General features: G+C 36.4%; 1 protein-coding gene across 6 annotated transcripts in view; it reads right to left on the bottom strand.

The window, feature by feature from the left end:
* The window catches only part of dlc1 (DLC1 Rho GTPase activating protein), a 129852-nt gene that overhangs the window by 19030 nt on the left and 86723 nt on the right, over positions 1-24099 (bottom strand). Inside the window, exons 1-2 of one of the 6 annotated variants that reach the window (XM_073865800.1) lie at positions 4233-4539; positions 2971-3070 (exon numbers count right to left, since the gene is read on the bottom strand). The exons of 4 other annotated variants lie outside the window; for them this stretch is intronic. Coding sequence is in view for 1 of the 2 variants with exons in the window: in XM_055205734.2 (XP_055061709.2) it covers positions 4233-4245 (13 nt within the window). In the remaining variant the exon portion in view is untranslated. Of the gene's footprint in view, positions 1-2970; positions 3071-4232; positions 4540-24099 lie in introns of those variants that run through there. One more of the 6 variants, XM_055205734.2, reaches the window with a different exon arrangement.

Below are 24099 nucleotides of genomic sequence, written 5' to 3'. Positions count from 1 at the left end.
AAATTAAAAGTTGCGATTTTCTAGGCTGATATGGCTAGGAATTATACTCTCATTCTGGCGTAATAATCAAGGACTTTGCTGCTGTAACATGGCTGCAGCAGGCGCAATGATATTACGCAGCGCCCGAAAATAGTCCTCTTGGTAACTTTCAATAGCAGGGGACTATTTTCGGGCACTGCGTGAAATCATTGTGCCTCCTGCAGCCATGTTACGGCAGCAAAGTCCTTGATTATTACGCCAGAATGAGATTATAGTCCCTAGCCATATAGGACTAGAAAATCGCAACATTTAATTTTTCGTCGGTCTTAGTACACAATGTAACTACAGAAGAGTCAAGTTTTAAATAGGAAAAATATCAAAACACTTTGGTTATTTTTGAGTGCGATGCTAATGGTCTAATCAGATTCAATGGATTATACTAAGCAATGCTAAAAGTGGTACTGCTAGACCCGGAGAGTAGTATCAGCATCGGTATTGGCCAATATCAGTCTGAATCATCGGCTATCGCTGGAAAAACTGGTGCATCTCTCATTTTACAGGTTTGTGCTGGTCAAGAAGATAGACCACATTGGCTGTATTGTTCACCTGTAAAATATGTCTTTCTGTTAAAGCTGGTTGACCAAGGAAGTCCTGATGGTGACACTAGATAACAGCCCTGGTTGGGACACCAGCATTCCATTCTGCTGACATCACAGCAATAAACCAACACACTTAAAAAAATGTGTCTTTATGAAGATAAGTATAAGCACACTTGTTTCGTACACTCTTAATCTCCCAAACACATGCCGCTAAATATCACGCCGATGAGCACAAGCTGTTGACACACTCTTTGACGCTGTCAACAGCAAGTCATCAAGCATCACAGCAGTACACACACATTCATGCTAAATGTTAGATTTTGGTCCGAGTTTGTGTCTGTGTTCGCACGTTGCATCCTGTGTTCTCCCCACAAGTCTGTGCTGATCCCCGAACCAGGTGGCGACCTCACTTCCCCTGCCTTTCCGAGGCCGGCGGGAAGTCAATAAGACCGGCTCATTCCACGGTTGCTATGGCCACTTAGGGGGACACACCTCCTTTTGTTCAAGGCCAGATAATGGAGGCCTCCAGTGCCAACACAAACACAGAGAATGCCTTACATCCTGTAACACACATATAGAATGCAAAAGGTCCGACCTCACAGAAAATGAGAGGTTCTACGCCCCTAACCAAAGTAAACAGATTTTGATTTTTGTGATTGCACGGTACACGCACTTACATTTGAAGGAAGCCACACACACACTAGACTAACATTGTTTTTTAAGCCAGACTGAGTCAGTCTTACTTCATCGAGCTGGATGCAATAACACTTTTTCCTCTGACGTTAATTATACTCCCCAGGTCCAAAAATATCCCAAAAGGCCTACATATGACATCATTTCAGATGCAGTGTTTCCAATGTGTGACTTATTACGCAAGGCAAGGGTCTGCAAAAAAGAAAGCGATTATGGAAAGACTGCTCCAATGACTTTCACTCTTTAAACAAGTGGTTAACCATTATAGGATTTTTTTCATTCTTTGCCGATACCAGTAAGCAAAAAGCAGAGTAATGGCTTTTATAAGGGCAATATAACATCAATAAATGAGAATTTTTAAAGTTTTTAAAGTTAAAAAGAACGTTTTTTCATTGACAGATTTTGAATTGGGGAATACGATTTAAGTTAATTGTCGAGGTGAAGATGTTCATCAGATAATGCTTATAATCTCACATTTGCCAAATATTTCCATGTCATCTTCCATGAAGGACCCAAAACACAAAAATAAGATTAAATCCAATATGAACAACATTGGCAATTTCAGCATGTTTTCTCTTGTTTTCAATTTTAAATGATTAGATATGGTGTTTAAAAAACAACCAAGATCCATCATCATCTCACTTCCTCTCTCTGTCGCCCATCAGCCTTAATCTACAATCCATCTGCTTCGTTTCTTGGTGCCAGTCACCCAGTGGATGCATGACCTATGACCCTGCCACACTGACCCGAGCCAAGCACACAGGATGTCTGGGGAGCATCCATCAAAAAGAAATTCGTATATGCCATAAGCATACAGTATCATCTGTTTGAATCAAATAAATAAAATCTTTGGTAATTGAACGGGATATCCAAAAAATTAGGACACGGACAAGACAAAGGTGCAGCCTCCAGAGCCATAGAAAGACAAACAATCACAATCTCTTGGGAGACCTTCCTATAAACTCAGCCAAAGTTGAATCCCGCTAACAGGTCATTTTTTAACACTTCTAAAATAACCCTCGCTCCTCCCTTTCTTCTTCCTTTTCTCCTCTTCCCCTCCTCTTCCTCTTTTCCTGTAACAGGAAATTCTCACAATCACTGGCCGACGGCTCCTCAGCATGGAAGGGAGGAGGTGGAAGACAGTGTATATGAATACATATGCTTAAAAGAATTTGTGTAGGCAGACCTGTCTGGTATGGACGCAGAATAACTAAGTTTCAAAAGTCTGCGAATTAGGAAATAATTAAGAAAAGTGACGTGGAAGTGCTGGTTTTCTAAACCTGCTGTGGTTATTTTAGATAAAGAGAACTTGTTTAAACTGGACAGTACACAAACATCTGGGACATCAATATCAACTGACAAGAATTTTATCTGCATTCATGTGACATGGTATCTTATTTTGCAAAACCACATCCAAGACACTGAAGTCGTTGTGTTGTGTCTTTCCACACATACGCTTTAAATCAGCAGATCGGGGCAATTTTCTAAGGATAAAAAATTGCATATTTTGGCATGGCTATCTACAGACATATGGAGGTAGGGTTTGATAATCCACACACACAAACAAGTCAGAAGGATAATGGGGTTACTCCATGGCTAACAGCAGTCAATGCCAACCCCCTTACTTATTTTGTCCAGATGGACCCATTAATGTGTGTCTCAGACTTTCTGACAGATTTAAACATTAGCTATCACTGACCTGGAGCCAGCTTGGCCAGGTCTGATGACTGGCCACTTTGTGTAACGCAAGACTGATCTCAGGTCAGATGATTAGATACGGTCCCTGATATGCATTCCCTCTATAGTCAAAAGATAATTTGAAGGGGTAAAGAGGTTGAAAAGTGAGACCCTCTGATTTTATCACAGCAAGACTCTCTTATGCATCAAATGATCTTAAAGCAACTTAATTAACATCATTTGTGAACAGAACATTTCAATAGAATGGTATATGTAATGATAAAATATGTATACATTGCACCAAATGGTTGCATCTCCATATGGTGCAATGTGGACGTGAGCATTGCAAGGCTCCTTATGAGAGTCCATCACTCTCACTAAAACCATGACCTTAGACTATCAGGTGATGCATGTATATCAACTTCAAAAGGATGTTTAAGCATTACATTCTTTCCTTTGACTCCTAACTGACCTGCTTACTACCTTATCACCTGAAGCTAACGTGACCTTAAGTTTATCGACCTCTACTTAAATAGAAAAAGGGGAAAAGTCAGACAGGCAGCCTTTTGCAACAATACACAGATGCAAGAAAATTGGACGTCTGTACTACTTAGCATTGCAAAAGGTCTTTGGAGGTTGCTAAGCTTTACGACTGGTTTAATGACAAAGCACAGATAAAAACAACAACTGTTAAATTATATTTAGCAACTGTGTGAAATTGTTTCAACTCCAAAAGGTGAAATGTGCACAAATGCGCTCTCTGTCTAAAACTGAGGTTCAAATCGGGCTCTCGTTCTTTAGCCAAACCTCCCCCAACTTTCAGCATTTGGACTTATATATGAGACAACACAGACCTCGACTGACGAAACACACAACTCTTATCTCGAAAATATGTGAAATCTGCGTAAATCCCGATGGGTACGCGTTGAGATTCGTAAAACGATGAGAGATTACTTATCTCTGACAGCCTGAGGCGCCGGTGGCAGCGCGTGAACGTATCTCACGCGCCATCCGAATAATTGCTAGTAAACTCTAAACTTTACAAGGAACGATGAAAACTAAGAATAATTAAAGATGAAAATGTTATAAAACATTATAATAACTTAATATAAACATTTCATACAACTTCATATTAACGTAAAAACTAGGCTATATGATGAAATGTCATTTCTTATAAATTAAACAACCCTATTTACAACTCTAGAAAAAAATTCAATGCAGGAGAAAGCTTTTCATCGCAAAATAAATAACTAAAAAATAATGAAAATTAAAAAATGTACTTACGAGTAATGATCATGTTTAGTATTTGTGGTAACGCAGAGTCGCGATAGTCCAGCTGCGCTATGCCTCACGAGCCGTCTTCGTTTATTCCAACATTACATCCCAACACGAATCAAATATTTCTATAAAAGAACGAGTACCTCCAAAATAAAGTTTAAGGCAGGTCCAAAGACCAAAGAGCAAAATATAAATCCATGACCGATTTCCTTTCCTGTCTGCTTAGGGCAAAAATTCTCGCTCCTCTGTAGAGAACTGTGTTTGAAGCGCGTACACTGGCTGGCTCTTGTGTGAATGTGAATGAACAGACTGATTCAATGTTCAGGATTGGGAGGCTGAAGGCTCCACCTCCACCCCGCGGCAGACTCAGGTGGGCTTTCGCTGCTCTGGACTGGGAGGTGGAGCTCCTGCAATAAACACTACCTGGGGCTAGAATGTCACGTAAAATATTCATTCACAATTCACAAGCAGCCTACTGTCACTCTGAATGAAATTAAACATAACCAAGTACAAATTCTTCACCGTCTTACTTAATATAAGTTAATGACATTTGTGGTATAACTACTACAAATGGTATGCTAATCAATCCGCTAGAAAAAAAAACATGGTAACTATACTTTTACTATAATAAAACCACGGTTTAATATAAGGTAATACCAATTATATATTGATTGTCTTGTTTAAGTATGATTTTCCTCTTATTTCTTGTTTTAATGTTTGTGCAAATTTTAATGCAATGCGCTGTGTATTAATGCAATGTAATTATGCTAAATTTTAGAAAATTAATAAACATTTAAATTGAAAATAATTCTAGTGAAATATACACGCAGCTATATAACAGTGGGTTTTGATTTATTAAAGTACTTTTAGTAAGAGGCTACTGCTTATCCGAAATAGACAACTTACTAAGAGTTCATGATTTTTAAATGTAATGTTAAATACCTCGGTTTGCCAGTTTCCACAACGCGCAATACGCCGCGCGCCCGAAAGTTTTAAGTTTGATAAAAGTGTTTATGTCTGTCTGCTGTCTCCAGGAGCAACTCAAATTGATCATGCAGTTCAGACGTTTTTCTAGCCATCGTAGTCCGAAAAGTAAGAGTGGTTTTCTCGAATAATACTGCTCATTTGCCTGTGAGACACTGTGCGCGACTTAACTACTTTAAACTGTAATTAAAACGGCGCGCCGTTAACATATCATTAGAGGTCTTCATTAAGTAGACGGGCCGTTTGAAAGCCGCTATTGTGGGACATGATGTTGTGAAAAGGGGAAGACAATGAGACCGTTCTGCTATGGTAATTTCAACAAGCCCAATCGACAGGCGTCCCTGATCCTCGACGTCTTTCACACGAACGCACTGGCGCGCAAACGCACAGGCGCGCGCACGAGCGCAACAGTGGCTTTTTACGCAGGGCCGGACTTTCTATTGTGTGAAGGGTTCTTATTGAGATCAAACAAGCTTATGGTCCCCTCTGAAGCTTCCTGCTTTAGAAGTCAAAAGAAAGTCACATTCACTTCCTTTCAACATTTCAATTAAAATTCTACCTAAATGAAGACCACTAGGAAATATTCATGGAAGCCAGACAGAGGTCACAGAGTAGTGTACTTTTGTAAAAGCACAGAAACAATGCATTATAAATAAATTAAACAATTGTATGCTACACTTTTGTCAGATGACCTCACAATGTTGCATTGATTCAGTTATCATCTTAATGTTTAAAGCAAAGAAAGAGATCAATATCTTGGTATTCTAAGCATGCAATTTGCATACTGTGTACTAAAACATGCATAAATAGTAGTACTAGTAGCAACAAGATATTCAGTAGAGCTGGATTCACACTGTACGATTTCATGTTTGTAAAAACACATACAAATCGTACAGTGCACAGCTGGCTTAAGTCTATAATTTGTCCTGTCTGTGAAAAAGCAGTGTGACTCATAAGGAAAAAAGCACATGGTATGGCTGGGGAACTGCCTTTACATGTGGAATCTTCATCTCAACCTTTATTTCTCACTATCCAAAAATCCAGCAACTCAGCATGGCTCATATGTGGTCAAGTCTTGCTATGGTAACCTCAGGATGATGTCTGTTTAAGAAAGATGACTTTCTGCATGAAAGACAGATGAGTAATAATGGTGAAGTACTGTTGAATGAGCGTTTGTTTCCATCTCTACTGCATAAATACAATGTGTCAAAGAATGAGTGAGAGAAATCTATGAGATGTTGAAAAAAATATTAAAGTCAAGTTTTTTCTTCAAATGCATCTTTATTCAGTGTCAGCAATACTTGCCTTTTATCTTCTTCCTAACACATTACACCCAATAGCATGCTATTGTTAATTTTTGTAGCATATGTTATTTTTAGCTTAAGCATACACATTATAGACATGATAACAACTCTAGACTTTTTTAATTCTTTAATTAATTAAAAAAGTACATTTTGTCTATTCGTTGCACAAATCAGACAACACTCTTACAAACATTAGCTAACCACACCAGACAGCATTGTCACAGCTCATCAACATTGTGAATATGCATTTTGCATACAGGACTAGTTTGCAAAAAACAAAACTCTACGATTGATGATCAGTTTTACATGCTTTGTCTTCATTTATGGTCCAAAAGGGCTGTAATAAACACTAAGCTTTCAAAAGTGTGAAAGAGTTCACACTTTATGATTTAGTTATGATTCGGTTACTAGAAATCACTAAATTATGCAGAATGATTTCTGTAAAAAATAGTTTGCATTGAACATTTACAGATTTGACAGATGCTTTTTATCCAAAGACACTTATAGTGCACTCAAACTATATATAGGTACTAACTGATTACATGTAATCAGATTCCAAAAATCAAGTAAATTTAAATGACATTACATTTTAAAATACTCATAATCAGAGTACAGTTACTATTTTATTGTTACAGATTCCTTTACAATATGTTACATATTACTTTCTTATTTTGTCTACTTTTTAAAATTTTCATAATCTTACAAAAGCTTTCATAAGACAACTGATCCACAAGGGTGGACCTGATGTGGTTACTGTGGTGAAAACTGACTTGAATCTTACCTGAATAATAGTATTATTGCTGATATGATGTTTATTTATGTTTTACATGCAATGTATTGTCAAATGTACTTACAAACATGTCTTGGCATATATTTTCTTGCTCTTTGTACTGTCAAAATAGTACAATACTATTCTACTTAAATATATGTGACATCAAATAAACATAGGTCAAATATGATATAAATGCAATCAAAAAGTACTCAGATCCAAGAGATTAGGTTACTGACAAAAAATTTAGCCATGTACTGTATTTTGTAATCAGTTATTGATTACAGTTTCCAAGTAATCTATCTACAGCTCTGTATATATATATATATATATATATATATATTAGGGCTGGGCAAAAAAATAGTTTTTTTGATTAATCGTTTTTTTTTATGTGGTCGACTCAAAATCGATTCTCAAAGAGCAGAATCGATTTTTTTCTTTCATATTTATTACCACAAACATTGAACATTATTAACATAGTATTTGTATTAAATCTATATTCATTGAGTTGAATTAAGAATCGAGTATAAAAACCGCCCTGAGAACCGGTATCGAAAATTGAACTGAGAATCGAAATCGAATCGATCTGGAACATCTGAATCGATACCCAGTCCCAGTATATATATATATATATATTAGGGCTGGGTATCGATTCAGATGTTCCAGATTGATTCGATTTCGATTCTCTGTATATATTCGATATATATTCCTGGGATCGGACACATGACCTTTGAATTTCTATGCAATGCTCTACCAACTGAGCAACAGGAGCAGTAACTCATAGTAAATTTTTGTTTTGGTTAAGAGATTTGTGTGTGCATTTGCCAGGACAAGGCCTAAAATGTCATTCATGGCTTGAGCAAAAAGTTCCAACTGGTAAAAGTGTGGTGCGCAGAAAAGGACAGGGCCTGAACTGAAATTATATTTTGTGGACATTATATTTAGCAGGTTGCCATTGCAAATTAAAGGAGCATATGAGAGACGCCACCCTAAAGTTCTAAAGTTACTGGAACCTGTGCACTTCTACTCCCACAATGCTTTGCCCTTCATAGCAATAGAATGACCATTGAAAAAGAATAGTTTGTAGTGAGAATATTTTCTAAGTATTTTAAGTGAGCTTGATGCATTTATTGCTATTTTAGTTAGGATTCCTGTTTTATTGTCGTTCTTTTATTTTTGTGATATATTGCAGTAAATCAGTTATTGGATGTGTATTGTGTGTGTTTGTGCTTTAGAACATGCCTCTAAATCACAAAGCACGACAAAGGGAGAGCTCCAGAAGAACAGAACTGCTATTATCTTCTATTTAAAAACCAGCGCAGGGTAAAAACGATCATAAATAGATCTGAGCAGGTGTGAGTGTGTGTATTTCTACTCAACACACCGCATATTTAAGCTGTTTAGGTAAGCTGGTGTTTTTGTTTGCGATTGTGCATGCAGAACAAACGGGGACCTTTAGTGGATTGGGACTTATTTCATCAGACCACATAAGCTGTACGTGTATGTGCCGGCCGGCGTTGATATCCAGAGGATAAAAACAGGAAAACTGCACAAATACTCACTGGTGCCTTTTGCCCTGTCCTTACTGACCCATCTCACTCGCTTCCACATACACATTTGACAACTACAAACACACACACATACATCCTGATTCAAAAACAAAGGTCTTTGTGCTATCATATTGTATAGGAATTCCGTGTACAATCACTTGTTGAAGGTTAATCCAACAAAACCTGATAAGAATATACCCGAATCTGACAACAATTTCATATAAATGTGTATGATTGGAATCGTAAAAAACATATGGCTTTTTGAAAAATGAACAAATTGCCCCTAACCCAACATTGCAAGGACCATAGCAAATAGAGAAACCCACAAATAAATTAGATTGTATGAATTCATATGACACATGAATTATAAACATATAGGCTTTATTTTATTTAAGTAAAAAAAAATCGTATTTATTATAAAGATTTTTTATAATACAATATATTTGTGGTCCTGGACCACGGAAGTTATTTATGTCTACAAAATTATTCATGCAGTTTTAACACAAATAATTTCAATTTCCTTATTACAAATTTATATTTGTTAAAAAATGAGTATTTGATTTTTATTAATATAGTTTAATCATTTGTTTTAATTAAATCTCAATAGATGCTCCTAATCTCATTAGATTGTGACTGTAAAAAATGATTATGTGCCTTAATAAATTTAACTTACAAAAATTAGAAAATTCTTTAAAAAAATATCTTTGTAAAAAGTACAAATAACACAATGCAAGTAATTCTAAATTAACACATTATTGAGTAAGTTTAACTTATTTTTTATCAATTAAAATCCACTTAAATTTGTAAGAAGGAAATTAACTTAATAATCACATATTCATAATAATCGCACATTTAACATAAACACCACATATTTTTACAGTGTAATTTAACTTTACTTAGTAAACTTAAGTAAACTTTACTTATAATTTAATTACTTTAATTTTACTCAGCTTTTCTTAGTAAACTTTACTTAATTTTTCAAGTGTTAAACTTAAAAAATTTTACTTATTATTTTTTTCAGTGACTATAGCCTGGATTTTACAGGCAGGGTCACATTTATTATCAATTTACCAACATCTATTCATTTATTTTTTTAAATAAATACTTAACTATATACACTGAAAAAAGATTCATTCAATTTACTCAATTTTTTAAGGTAAGTTGTTGCAATCAATTCATTTGAGCTACATTTAAACAAAAGTTTTTTGTTTTGTTTTTCTATTTTTTTTAAATGTAGCTTAAATAAATTGATTGCGACCACTTACGTAAAAAATTTTTGTAAATTGAATGAATCATTTTTTTTTTGTGTATATAAAATCACATTACAAATTTCCTTTATAACAGCTGCTTCACTGTAAAAAAAAGTTAAAACAACTTGGTTTTGCAAGTTAAGTCAACCTACTATTTACATTTTTTCTTAAAAAAAGTTTACATAACGTATAAATTCAAGTTAAAATTGTTTAACTTAATTTTTTTAAATAAAAATATATGTAGATTTGACAAAAATGCTGCAATTTTTTACAGTGCGGAATTGCTGACTTGCTGAAACCCTGCACATGTACAGAAGGTAATTCATAACTGGTCAGATTGAAGCACATTGGCAGTTCCCCAGCCCATTCCTGAATTTTCCATGAGCTAAAAGCTCTTACGTGTATAATAGGCATTAGTGTACACAGCTGTTATGGAGATATATACACAGCGCAGAGATGGAGAACTTCTGGCTCTCCTCAGAAGCTGTCTGGAATCTGAGAGGCCCTGAGGGAGATGGCTCAGATAGACTCTCTTCAACACGGACTCAATGGATTTTTGACAAGTCTGAGATTTGGAAATATTTGCCCGTAATAGGGGGTGAAAAGGTGAATAGTGTGAGTGTTTAAAATGAATAATGTGAAGCATGCAGTGTAATAACACCTGCGTATTTAGAAAACAATCAACACATGTTTAGCTGCAAAATTTTGCGGTGCTTACAGGTCATGTGTGTGCACTTACTGTACGTCACTTACGGTTTTAATAAATTAAGCAACTATGGGAGGAATGTGTGCAATGTGTATATGTAAAATGTTTGTGTGTGTTCTGTTTGGATGGTTTATAAAACTGCAAAAAACACTATGTGCTATAACCTTGTTTAACCAGTATGTCTTCAACATCAAACATATTTTACCTTCTAGGGTATTCAGGTGTGAATCTAATAACCGCTGCCCTACCACCAGGTTTCATTTTAACGTCACATGCAATTATTCGAAGCATTCTCGAATGCTCAAAACTATGTTGCTTTTATATGATCTGAGATTGTTCTCGCAGTTTTGAGGTTGCAAGAGAAAAGGAGAGATTTACATTTAAGTTACACTGTAAAAAATAAAAGTTGGATCTTCTTTAAAAAATTACTTTAATTGATAACACTAAAGTTGACATTTTCGGGCCATTTCACAAGACTTTTTAAAATTTCAAATAATTCTCATGTGAAGTTCTAGCTCAAAATACCATATAGATAATGTATAATAACATGTTAAAATTGTACAGAGCCCCTAAGGTGACACTGAAGTAAAAAAATCTAAAGTTTAGTTTCATGTGCTCACGCGAAACTTTCGCGATACTAAACGCTAAACGCGATAGTTTCACGTTTGGTGTTTAGTTTAGTTTTTTGCTCCATGTCCCCTTAGGGGCTCCGTAAATTGCCATTTTGTGAGAATGAGCAAAAATGTGCATTTTTGGGTGTGTCCTTAAATGCAAATGAGCTGATCTCTGCACTAAATGGCAGTGCAGTGGTTGGATAGTGCTGATAAGACCAGTATGTTGTTTTTCTGATTCTGGTTTCACCATCAGTTTTGCTGGTAAAACATGCCAATTGTAGTCCAACCAGCTAAACAGCACTAACAAGCCTAACCAAGCCGAGATTTGAAAGAGCATTAATGCCAATAGGAGCTTAAAAAGTCTTGGACAGGATATGATAAGGGTTTAAGTTTGATAGGAATGATGTCAAAGGATGTTGATCCAAAAACATGTCCTACACGAGTTAAGTGTCAAAAACCTTTTTGTCAAATAATCCTTCTGCATTAAGATACAACTAAACAGGTACAAAACCCCTGAGGCAATCCATAAGAATGCCATCAATAAGCAAAAAGTCCCTGGAAAGGTCTGATGCATTCTTCCCTGATTGAAGTTCATCAATCCCTCACTGACAGATCTGTAGATCCCAAATTTTCTTGTTGGACTGGCAACCTTGAACACACACTTTTACACATTCCATCTCTGACAGACTCCGATTTTCTTTTTCATCTCTTGTTCTCACATTCCTGGCTATATGAGGTAGGGATGCTTTTTTCACACAGGCTCTTTGAAACTACACTGCTTTATGCATGAAAGGGATGTGAGGTACTGAAGTTAACAAATGCCCTATAATCCATTGAAGATAACCATATGTAGGTCAACCACATGACCCTCGCTCTGAGAAAGGAGAACATGTGTGTATTTTGTTGCTCATGCAAGTCTTAAAGGGATAGTTCACACAAAAAGAAAATTCTGTCATCATTTACTCACCCTTATGTTGTTCTAACCCTGCATGAGTTTCTTTATTTTTTATACACAAAAAAGATATTTTGATAGCAACCTGATCTCATGAATTTCCGTGTTATAGTCACAGAATATTTAGCTCATTTATCAGTGTCATGGTCATGGATCTCTGCATTTTTCCGTGTCCATACCACGGACTTTCACGTATTGGTTACTCAATTGTTTTTCCTATTTTCACGTTTGGGGTTAGAACGACTTTCTGTAACATAAAATGACATCCTAACCCAAACCCAACTCTAACCATAACGTCAGGCGACAATTGTTTAAAAATCCGGAAAAAAAAAACGTATTAACCAATAGTTAAAGTGACATCCAAACCCAAAATCTAACCCCAAACCCACAAGAAAATGTAACAAACCAAAAAAACTCCAAGGCACTCTCTTAAAAAATAAAAAAATAATTGACACGTTTCGTCAAACAAGCCTTCGTCAGGGAGTAAAGCTTGTTTGCCGAAATGCGTCGGATTTACCATGTACGTAGTTCTTTATTAGGTTTATTATAACCAAGCCATATCAATAAAGCCTTTTTTACTTTTTTAAGAGAGTGCCTTAAAGTTTTTTTGGTTTGTTATACTACTATTTTCCTATCCAAAGAGCACCTCGACGTTAGCGTATTTATTTAGTCCGGGAAGTGCTCCTTTTTTGATATTTGAGATATCCCACAGGAAAATGGTTTAAAAATAGGAAAAACAATTGAGTAACCAAAATAAAACTGACACGGAAAAGAAAGTCCGTGGTACGGACACGGAAAAATGCGGATATCCGTGACAATGAAACGGATAAATTATCAAAATGTTCTGTGACTATACCTTGGAACTTTGTGAGATCATGTTGTTTGATAGATGATGTATTCACACAGTTGACGGTACCTACCGACTTCCATAGTAGGAAAAACAATGGGTACTGTACCATCAACTGTGTGCTTACCAATTTTTTTTATTGTGTTCAACAGTTTAAATAAACTCAGATTTCCAGATACAGATTTTAAACAAAATGCAATCAAGAAAATTATGACAGATTTTCATTTTTGGGTGAACTATACCTTTAAATTGATGATTTACATTTTTGAGATACGGAAGAGTTAAAGTGTGTGGTGAGTGTTGTTTTTAAACTGGAGTTAAATATTCCCAAAGTAAAAAAAAATCACTGATAAAATTCCTCAAATGTTTCTTCAATGAAAAGTTAGAAATGTCAATATATGGACAAGCATTATTTATCAAATATATTCAAGACCGAATTATTGGGATTAACCAACATTCATTTTGTAGCTATGTCTGCATGCCAACAGTGTTTGTTTTTGCCTCTGATAAAAAAATCTCAAAAGACAAACTTAAACGAAACATATCTAAAAAAGTATCTAGCCAACACTATTAAAGAGTAACTAAACCCTAAACCAACTTTTTTTAGTTAATGATCTGTAAGAATGATGCTTTATTAGTGCTTTTCATTGATTTTAGTAATTTGTTTGACATTTGGATATAGTGTTTCAATACTATAATATATGGTGTAAAAACATCTGGGTGCTGCCCTCTTCAGGTTGAACAGTGGCTACTGCAGTTGAATTTTCCTATTGGATGTTGGGTCCAAAAAATAACTCGTGAGGTAAGCAGGTTCAAGCTCACCACACCCTTGTTACGATCTCACCACACACTTGGTACGAGCTTAGTTCATCCCCTCTATCTCCGTTGGGATCTGCCCGCTTTTCTTGCATTTTTCAAATATTGCCAGTCAGGCTCTGACCAGGGGTTTAGTTACGCTTAAAGTCTCCTAAAGAAATTTTGGGAATTTAGGGGTCCAGTTTCTTTTGATTAATAATAATAATAATAAAAAAATCATATATTGGTAAAGATATCATAAATGCATACCAATGAAGAAATGTGCCGAAATCTGTTTGAAAAACATACAACTTAATAAACTCACAGGAACGCGTGCACAAAGCAGGCAATAAAACTAACGACTTTAATTCATGCCTCATACTTTATCAATTAGTCATGCATGTACCGTATATAGAAGATTACAGATGGTTTGCTTTGGATGGCAGACAGAGACAATCTTGCAGGAGCTTGTGCGTGTGTGTGTGTGTGAATAAGGTTAAAAAGCGTAAGAGATCAAGTACAGGGTTCAACACGGGAGCAGGAGCCACAGTAATGTTTACTTTATCTCAGCTCAATTGACTCTATCTTTTTCAATTGTAGATCTCTCTCGCTCTCATTCACTCTTTTTGGTAATAATTCAACAGTTTGTCATCTGTCTTACTCGCTGTAAATGTGTGATTTTGCCCTCATCCAGATTCTCATCAACACTTTCAGCTGTTCAAGTTGCCTTCCAGTCTTCAGCACGCATGGCTCATTTCAGATAACTGATGTAATGAAGAGATCTGGCTTTGGAGAGACAGCTGTATATTTCCAGACTCTGCTCACCTCCCTCAGCCAGTTATGATAAATATGATTTCTACATTTCCGAATGACTCTTAACCCGTAGATCGTAAGCTACAGTCAATTTAGACTTGGTGTTAAAAAAACAAACTGAAACAGCTTTTAAAAGAATACAGAAGCCTGCACTGTTTCAAAACTATGGTTAAAAATACTAAAAGTCTAGTCAGGAAACCACTGGCATACTTCTGCATGGCTAATAAAACAAACACAAACAAATGACCGTGGAGTTAACAAAAAAGGATATTTTGGGATCTGGTGTAAGCCTTGGAAAATTTTGCAGGCATTTGGGTAATACCATATTATCAAAAACTGGCATTTTTATTTTCACCCTTTAAAAAAAAGTAAAATAAATACATAAACAATTCAAGTTAAATCATATTAATTGCTGAACTGTAAAATACTTATAACCTTGATAATTCTAACTAAGACCATCTCAACAATTGAAATTATATTGAAATCAATTTCATATTTAGCAGTGGCGGCTCGTAACTGCTCATGCAAAAGACACAAATTCAAAATATGTGTTCGGAGTGTCATGTGTGTTGCTTGTGTTTTTAAATGTGTTTGTTGCATCATGTTAATCATGTGCATCACTTGTTTTGTCAAAATAAGTGCCTGTTGCACCCGCGTCAAAACCGTTTATGATAAAAGAGACGTTCACAAAATACACGCAAGACACTTCCTTAACAGTAAACTCTGATAAACCTTCATATGAATAAAAATAAAGTTGTCCTCCGAAGTCGGGGGGTGGGGGGGGTGTATGGTGGCGGTTGGCGTGGGTTGGCTGGGCAAAAAAAAAAAAAAAAAAAAAAACAGTAAACTCTGATTACGCATGAGATTATGAGAGTATCTGGCAAACGCGAGCGTCTCTTTTATCATAAACCCTTTAGACGTCTGCAGCAGGCACTTATTTTGACAAGACACGTAATGCACATAGGATCACGCGATACGCAGAACACATATTTTGAAATTACGAACCACACACATATGACGGGCTACATACATGTTGTGACGAACTTCACATCGAGCGCCCTCAAAAAAAGAAGTCACCGGCCGCCACTGATAATTAGATTATAAGACTATAGCCTGGATTTTACAGACAGGGTCACATGCATTTTGAAAAGAAAAAAAAACAGGGACAAATCATTTTAGGCATAAGACACTGGCGTCATTTTTATGGTGAATATCTGGCAACCACAACATCCAGTGTTTAATTTAAAGGTCACGTTCTTTCTGATCCCATTTGTAAGCCCTAGTTAGTGTGTAGTACAGCGAACGGCCGGTTTGGACTACAGTCCTCTACTTTCTGCTTTAATGACGTCACTAGAACAGTTTTCTGACTAAACTCCGCCCACAGGAATACGTCAGTTGCCAGCTAAACTAACAGAAAGCTAAGCTGCTATCGAATCACAACACACTAAACAAGCTACACAATCAGAACTTGATACGTATTTCTGAAGGAGGGACTTCATAAGACAAGGAACACATAAGCCCGTTTTGAAGACAGTGAAAACAGCACTATACAGATAAGTAAATTGTGTCAAATATACCGGTTTTTATTAAACGTGAAACATAAAAAACATGTTATATTGCGCACTGTAAACACAATGAAAGCTTCAAAAACACAGAAAGAACGGGACATTTAACAAGATTTCATTTACAGTGTATCATGGACCACAGGGATTAGGTGGGATTATAAGCAGTGATCTCATCGTAATGATGCGTCTAACAAGCAAAGATCTGGACATCCTGTTTACAAAATCAGTTATTCATGACTGCAACGATCTCCCAGATAACAGTCTCCAGCACATCGCCTCGCCAAATTTAATATCAGTAACTCAACAGACCGTAGATTCACAATCATCACATGGACGATCTGCAGTTTGTTTGGTGTACATGACAACAATAAGATAACAAGCAAACCGAAATAGAGTCATTCGTAGGGTTTATAAAGGGAACACATCATCTGGTTTATCTTTGTTGTGATTTGTGTGACTAACGCTCTTTCATGAGCCAAAAATATTTCAGAGCAGATGTCATGCTGCTAGCTGACTAACATATGGACAGACACGTTCAAGTATACAAAAATGCTATATGGCTGCAATTTTGACTCATGAATTCCTATCATTGGCAGAATAATGCCCTGCTCCACTTACTTGATGTATAATTTTGGCTGAAGAGTTTAAAGGCTGCCAAGCTTGCCACTTGCCAAACTATGATTCTTCTACATGGCCTTGGATTTGGGAATTTTAAACAAATATACACACAGTAGTATTCATATACAAATTCAAATTTCTAGCTCTGGCTTAAAATGGTAACTCTGCGTATCCGAAGCCTGTGCGTAGCTCTGCGTAGCCTGACGCGCACCTCACAAAAAATTTAACAGCGCGTCAGATCTACGCGGACCGCAAGTGCTGTGATTGGTCCACCAGAACCCCTCCCGTCAGGTAAAAAAACTGCGTCATAGGTATTTCCGTTTGTGACGGTGAAAACAAAGATGAGCCAAGTTGAGGAGTGATTTAACTCAAACTGCATCAAAAGTTGCTGTTTATTTACTTCCATCATTGCTGGTCTTCTAAAATTATACACAACAAGTTGCTGTTTCTTCTTCGTTTGTGGGTTAACTTGCTAAGCTTCTTCTTCTTTCACGTTTGTGCTGCTACTGTGGTTACACGCGTGGATACTGCCTACCAGCGGTCGCGCGTGTGTTTGCACGTCGACGCGGACGACGATGCAAAAGTATAAATGAAAACCGACGCGGAACCTACGCCGTCGCTGCTACGCCGTAGGACCTACGCACGACTATAACGAGCCCTATAGATATAACATATTGATTGCATCTAAAGTATGCGTAAATATAAATTTTATATCTATAGGCAAAAAATTATCCATACTAGCTAACAAACACCTGTTGAAAAGCTTCAACCAATATGAATTTCCATGCCGACAAAGGTGGTTTATGCTGGTTAGTGTCCAAAACACATGTGACACTGTTGTTCTTTTCAACACGGATCATTAGCCTATTAGGCAGAGAACTGTGAAATGCAAGCTGAAATGCATTTTCTAGGAATTCTGGGAACTTTTGGTACAGCAGATGGGTATAAGGCTAACGGTTAAGGCAGCATATGGTCTGAGTCCCTACGGTCAATGGATAACACAGCTCGAGCACCTAACCTTACCTTCTCTGACCTTCGACCCTACACTGAACTCTCACCTTTGATGAAGCATATTGCACCACCATAAGCCACGTTCAAACCAAACCAGGTGGACACTAGGAAACGTGGTGTAGTTGCAAGTGACATGGTTATTTATACTTAGCATGTATGTGCAAGTGCCAACTGCAATAGAAGCTTTAAAAGCATTTTAAAATTGAAATGTTTGTAGGTTATAAAGGTCCACGTGTGATGTCCACATATTGTTTCATGAGTGAGGCACTATTTTAGTTATCTCTATTGACTTTCTCTAATGCATTTCAACACCTGATAATGCTTTAGGTGTTATACTGGTTTGTCAGACCTCACTGGTTTCCTGTTGGTTTTCTATGTTGGTAAGTGGTGCTCCAGGCTGGAGTTGATGAATAGCATAAGGTCAGGTGATAAAACATGTCTTGCATTGCCAGTAGAATTAGCTCATTTATTTCACAACACCATTGACCTTTTTCACTCCGAAATGCTGCGGGAAAGAGAGAGTGAGGATGTGTGAGAGATACAGGAGCTCCTTTAAGGTCCATCAATTAGACAGAGACAAAGCGAGTGATTGACCTCAAGTCTACGTGTGTGTTTATGTGTGGTGGGGGATTTGGTCCCCTTGAGGGCATTTTTGTGAATGCTCCTCTATAACTGGAAGCGAGAGTTGGGTGGGACCCCAAAGTTTGGGTATTTCTTGGGTTTTCTTAAGGGGTGGGATCTGCCAGGGGCACAGAGGGATCCATTGAAGAAGAATATTTAAGACTGTGGTATACGTCTACTTAAATTTTTGGTGAGTCTTAACCACCACTGTCCCCCACGCCGTGGGAGGTGCATGTGGATCTTAATCTTGAGGCCCACGCCGTGCTTTCGAGAAGGAATCCATGGAATCCAATTGACTAAGAAGAATAAACAAACACATTATGTGCAAGAGGATTTGATTAAAGAGGAATGACGCAAATCTGCCAGGGTGTTTAGTTCCCTCTTTGCATTACTCTAAACGGTTCCTAAACATCCATTTTACATATACATCTTAATATGCCTAAAGAATAACACATATTCATTGTAACTTGACACTTTTTGGGTTGGAGGACGTATTCATGCCTAATATTTGCTCTGCCACATTCTCTAGATGCTTAGATTAAATAGAACTAAACTAAGATGCTTAGTTAGATAAATGAATACTCCAACCTTAAAAACAAACAAACAATTTGCATCTAAATGTATGCATGCTCACATTGTTTTAAACATGTATGGCGGCTTCTGCAGAACACCAAAGAGTTGTATTTTCCAAAATAATCTATAAAGCACCATAAAAGCAATCCATTTGACTTGTAGTATAATTCAAGTCTCCTAAGGCCGAAGAAAAGAGTTAATGTGAGGAACAGACAAAAATATGATTTTAATAAATTATTTTCCTCTGCTAGATATCATAACAACTTGATGGTGAGCAACCGGATGGCAGGAGTGTCATTTTTAGCGAAACTATTTGTATAAATACTTTGGAATTAGTGTATGAGAAGCATTAGACAGTTTTATTAAAGTATAACCCCATTCACACATCACTTTGGTCCCAGAAAATTTCCTTAAAGGTACACTCCACTTTTTTGAAAATATGTTAATTTTCCAGCTCCCCTAGAGTTAAACATTTGACTTTTACCGTCTTGGAATCCATTCAGCCGATCTCCGGGTCTGGCGCTACCACTTTTAGCATAGCATAATTAATTGAATCTGATTAGACCATTTAGTAAGGGTGTCACGATTTCGGTTTTAAATCAAAATCGATCGAAATTAAGTCACTACCTTGAACTTCGAATTAAAAAAAAGGATTGTCGATGCTGCCATGCCCCCATGTCACGTCCGGTCGGCTTGCCAATGTTTTTGCGGAAAAAAACTCTCAGAGGTGCCTTTAAAAACATTGGTTCAGCGAAAACCGATTTGTATTTTAAACATGAGGGATGTATTGCTACAGCTCCTTGAAATGCATACCATAAACAGGATTACTACCTAGTGATTTGATTTCGGACAGAGCGCAGCTCTCTGCACGTGCACAAGAGTGAGAGAGGCGCCAAGATGCAGCGGGTTATATTTTAAACAAAAGGGATAGCTTGCTTCAGCTCACATAAAACGCATACAACTGAACTAATACGTAAGGATTACTACTTTAGTTTATGTTTAGACTTCGGACAGATGCGAGAGCGCGTGCACGTGAGACAGAGAGAAGTGCAGCTGCATGATGCGCTGCATTTATTTCAGATGCTAAGAGTCCAAGACGCGCGCATTAAGTCCATGTGCGTGCAAGAAGGAATACTCACTCTACAAGCTCTAAACCCCCATGCGAGGAAAAGCACGCAATGTGCAGGTAATGCGATACTATAATAATAAATAATAATGGCATAGCATTTTTTTTTGTCTTAAAAAAAATAACAAAAACGAGAATTGAACCGTGACATTAGGATCAAAAATGTAATCGAATTGAGGATTTGGAGAATCGTGACACCCCTACCATTTTGCATCGCACTAAAAATAACCAAAGGGTTGCGATATATTTCCTATTTATAACTTGACTCTTCTGTAGTTACATCGTGTACTAAGACCGACAGAAAATTAAAAGATGCGATTTTCTAGGCAGATATGGCTAGGAACTATACTCTCATTCTGGCGTAATAATCAAGGACTTTGCTGTCGTAACATGGCCGCAGGAGCCGAAAGTAGTCCCCTTGGTAACTTTCAATAGCTGGGGACTATTTTCAGGGCACTGCTTAATATCACTGCGCCTCCTGCAGCCCTGTTACCGCAGCAAAGTCCTTGATTATTACACCGAAATGAGAGTATAGTTCCTAGTCACATAGAGCTAGTAAACCGCAACTTTTCTGCACTGAAACTGAGATCATTCAACAGCGTGACAGAACAACAAATCACCCGCTCCTTATGATCATGTCATAAACATAAATGCATGTGCTTTGTTTCTTAAGAGAAATCACGGGTAATTAGCAAACTTCAAACGTAATGGAAAAAACCTACCAAGTGCAGGACTTTAAATGCATCACGTGACTTTATGGGACCTTTACGGTATGCGTGAATGCACGCATAGATTGCGGAAAACCATTGTCTGTGTGAATTAACCAAAAATTAAACCATCCCAGACAATTCCCAGGTGCATTTTCCATATATTTTCCGTAATCTCTGTGTAAGTAATTATTCTAATATGATTTGTACAATCTAATCTTAAAGATTGCAAAAAATATCTTTGCTGCCTTAATTTCCTAAATTAATTCAGATTTTCAAGTCATGTAAACTTAATATTATTTATCTTGACAAGAGATGAGTAGCTTATAAAAGTTACTTAAAAAGTCAACTTAAGTTATAACAACTCAACTCTAGTCAAGATAAATAAAAGTAAATTGAAATTACTTGTAAATCTGAGTTGATTCTACAAAAAATGTAAGGCAGCAAAGAATTTTTTACATGTTACTTTAACTTAACAAATTAAGTTTAACAATTTCAACTTATCACAAGTAAAACTTAAAAAATAAGTTGCAAAACCAAGTTGTTTTAACCCCCACCCCTAACTGCACCTCAACGTCACTTTGGCAAAAACATAGCATACTAAAAAGTACACATCATACGAATTCATACGAATGAGCCACCTCCTAAAATAGGTACCTACTGACATGAGACTGTACTGGTTTGCACAACAAAAGATAATGAACAACAACACAGCAGACAATCCAAAACCTGTAGAAATGTAAGGCAATCTGTTGCAGCAAAACACCCGAACAGCTGCCAAGATGCCATTGGTGACTTAAATGAAAATATGAGCTCAATTCCCATGAGATAAACAGCTATCGGGATACCCTACTCAGAACCAAGAATGAATGATATCTTCTCATAGCAGTCCAAACAGCACTGGATTCTTCAAATGGCTGGATTATGACTAATATTATTAATTCCTAACCTAACACGCAAGTGTGTGGGAGGGTGACTGCTCAAGATACGCATACTGAGGTATTTTCCCGCTTCATCATAGCTTAAATCAATACATTGCATTCATTTTATCATGGTCTGGGAAAGGTCAAGATTGTTTAAACAAATAGCCGTGTCTTGAACATAAAAACGCTTTGTTCAAATCATCCATCTCAGACTTAAAGGAGAGCAGGCTCAACGCCATATCAAAACTTGGGTCCGCATGGAAAAACTATTTATTTGATTCAGAGACATGCACTTAAACCAGTCCAGACTTCGTCACAGCAGATAACCTTTCAGAGCGTGTTTGAAGCAGTCAAATCAATATCACCCCTATGGACCATCCCAAACACAGGGTCTGGATAAACATTTGAGGGTCTTGGACCCCTGACCTTTGGTGTTATTGGGGGAGCTGTTGACCAGTAGTTTCTGTGATGTGAACCAGGATGAAAAGAGAAATCAGTAAAAGACTATTGAAATTCTTAGCTAGTCAAACTTCACTTGTATTTAGACATGCACTCTGAAGATGCTGGGTTATTTCCAATTCAACCTTGGGTCAAAAAGTTATAATTTAACCTATGATGGGTTGTTTCAACCCAAAATGCTTGGTTTTTTTAATTCATTATTGGGTCAAAAATAAAACTCAATTTAACCCATTGACTGAGTTTGTCCCCATTTGACCCAATGCTGGGTTGAAAATAGTGTGGATGCCTGATTGAATAGCTATAGATTTGTGGTTAGAGCAGTTATCCTATTTACTGTAATACTAGACTTGTTAGTTGGGCTTATAGTGAATGGATATAGATTTAAAGTTTTGGATAAGCTATCCATTTAAGTTGAATTCTAGATCCCTTAGTCAGGATTAGTGCTAATACAATCCAGCTGCAGTCTCGAAGCAATGACAACAGAGACTTCAAGACATTCACTTAACTTCACAACCCCCAACAGATTGAATTCCAGAAACATCTGGAGTAACTGACCCCAAGCTAACACGTTATATGTGCAGTAGTAACCACCGCAAAACTCGGAAGCCACTCCCATATGTGTGTGTTATAGGAACAAGGGAAACAGTTTTCCTTTATTATTTCAGTGGAGATTACATGAATGATGATGTAATCAATCACCTGAAAATGGCACTGTTCATGTAAAATTACAGAAAAAAACTGTATCACAGGAAATTTCGGTAATTTATTGTGTCATTTTACAGTATTTTTCCGGCAGCCCAGCTGCCAGAATTTTACCCTTTTTTATGGAATTTTTTACAGTGCAATTTTTCAATCTAGTGTTGCTTACGGGTTACGCTTAAATTACCCGCTGAGACATTGAGATCTCTTCTGAAACTCAATGAACACCCTGACTGAAATTAAGGCTTATGTCTCGTAATCTAAGAGTTTTATCTTGCAAATATCTGGGATGCAGGAGACCTCATTTTATTTTCTATCATTAACTCTCCAATAATCTAATATTCCAATAAAATGATATATAAAAAATTGAGCTGGGCAAAGATTAATCGCATACAAAATAAAAGTGATTTTTTGCATAATATATGAGTGTGTGCTATGTGTAATTATTATGTATAAATACACACACATTCATGTATGCATTTAAGAAACATCTACATGTGTATATATATATTTATTTTTATTGTTATATATTTTATATGATATATAAATAAAACATTATATATAATTAAAAACTTTTTGAAATGAATATACAGTATGTATGTGTGTGTGGTTAAATATACATATAATTACACACAGAACACACACACATATTATGCAAAAAAAAAAATCACTTTTATTTTGTATTCGATTAATCACGATTAATCTTTGCCCAGCACTAATAAAAATATATATAAATACAACATTCGTGATTGTTCTTTTCTTTTACACTTATTAAATTTTTAAACTCATTAAATTTACTTATTTTTTAAGGAAAGTGGTTGCAATCAATTTATTAAAGCTAAATTTAAACAAAAGTTTTTCAATTTTATTTTATTTTACTAATCTTTTTGTTTAAATGTAGCTTAAATAAATTGATTGCAACCACTTACCTTAAAAAATTAAGTAAATTGAATGAATCATTTTTTCAGTGTATCTGACATAGATTTT

This window comes from Misgurnus anguillicaudatus, chromosome 3 (genome assembly GCF_027580225.2).
Source record: "Misgurnus anguillicaudatus chromosome 3, ASM2758022v2, whole genome shotgun sequence".
NCBI classification, from domain to species: domain Eukaryota; kingdom Metazoa; phylum Chordata; class Actinopteri; order Cypriniformes; family Cobitidae; genus Misgurnus; species Misgurnus anguillicaudatus.
The sequence above is the reverse complement of the archived record's forward strand: the minus strand, read 5'-3'. Positions and strand labels throughout refer to the sequence as shown.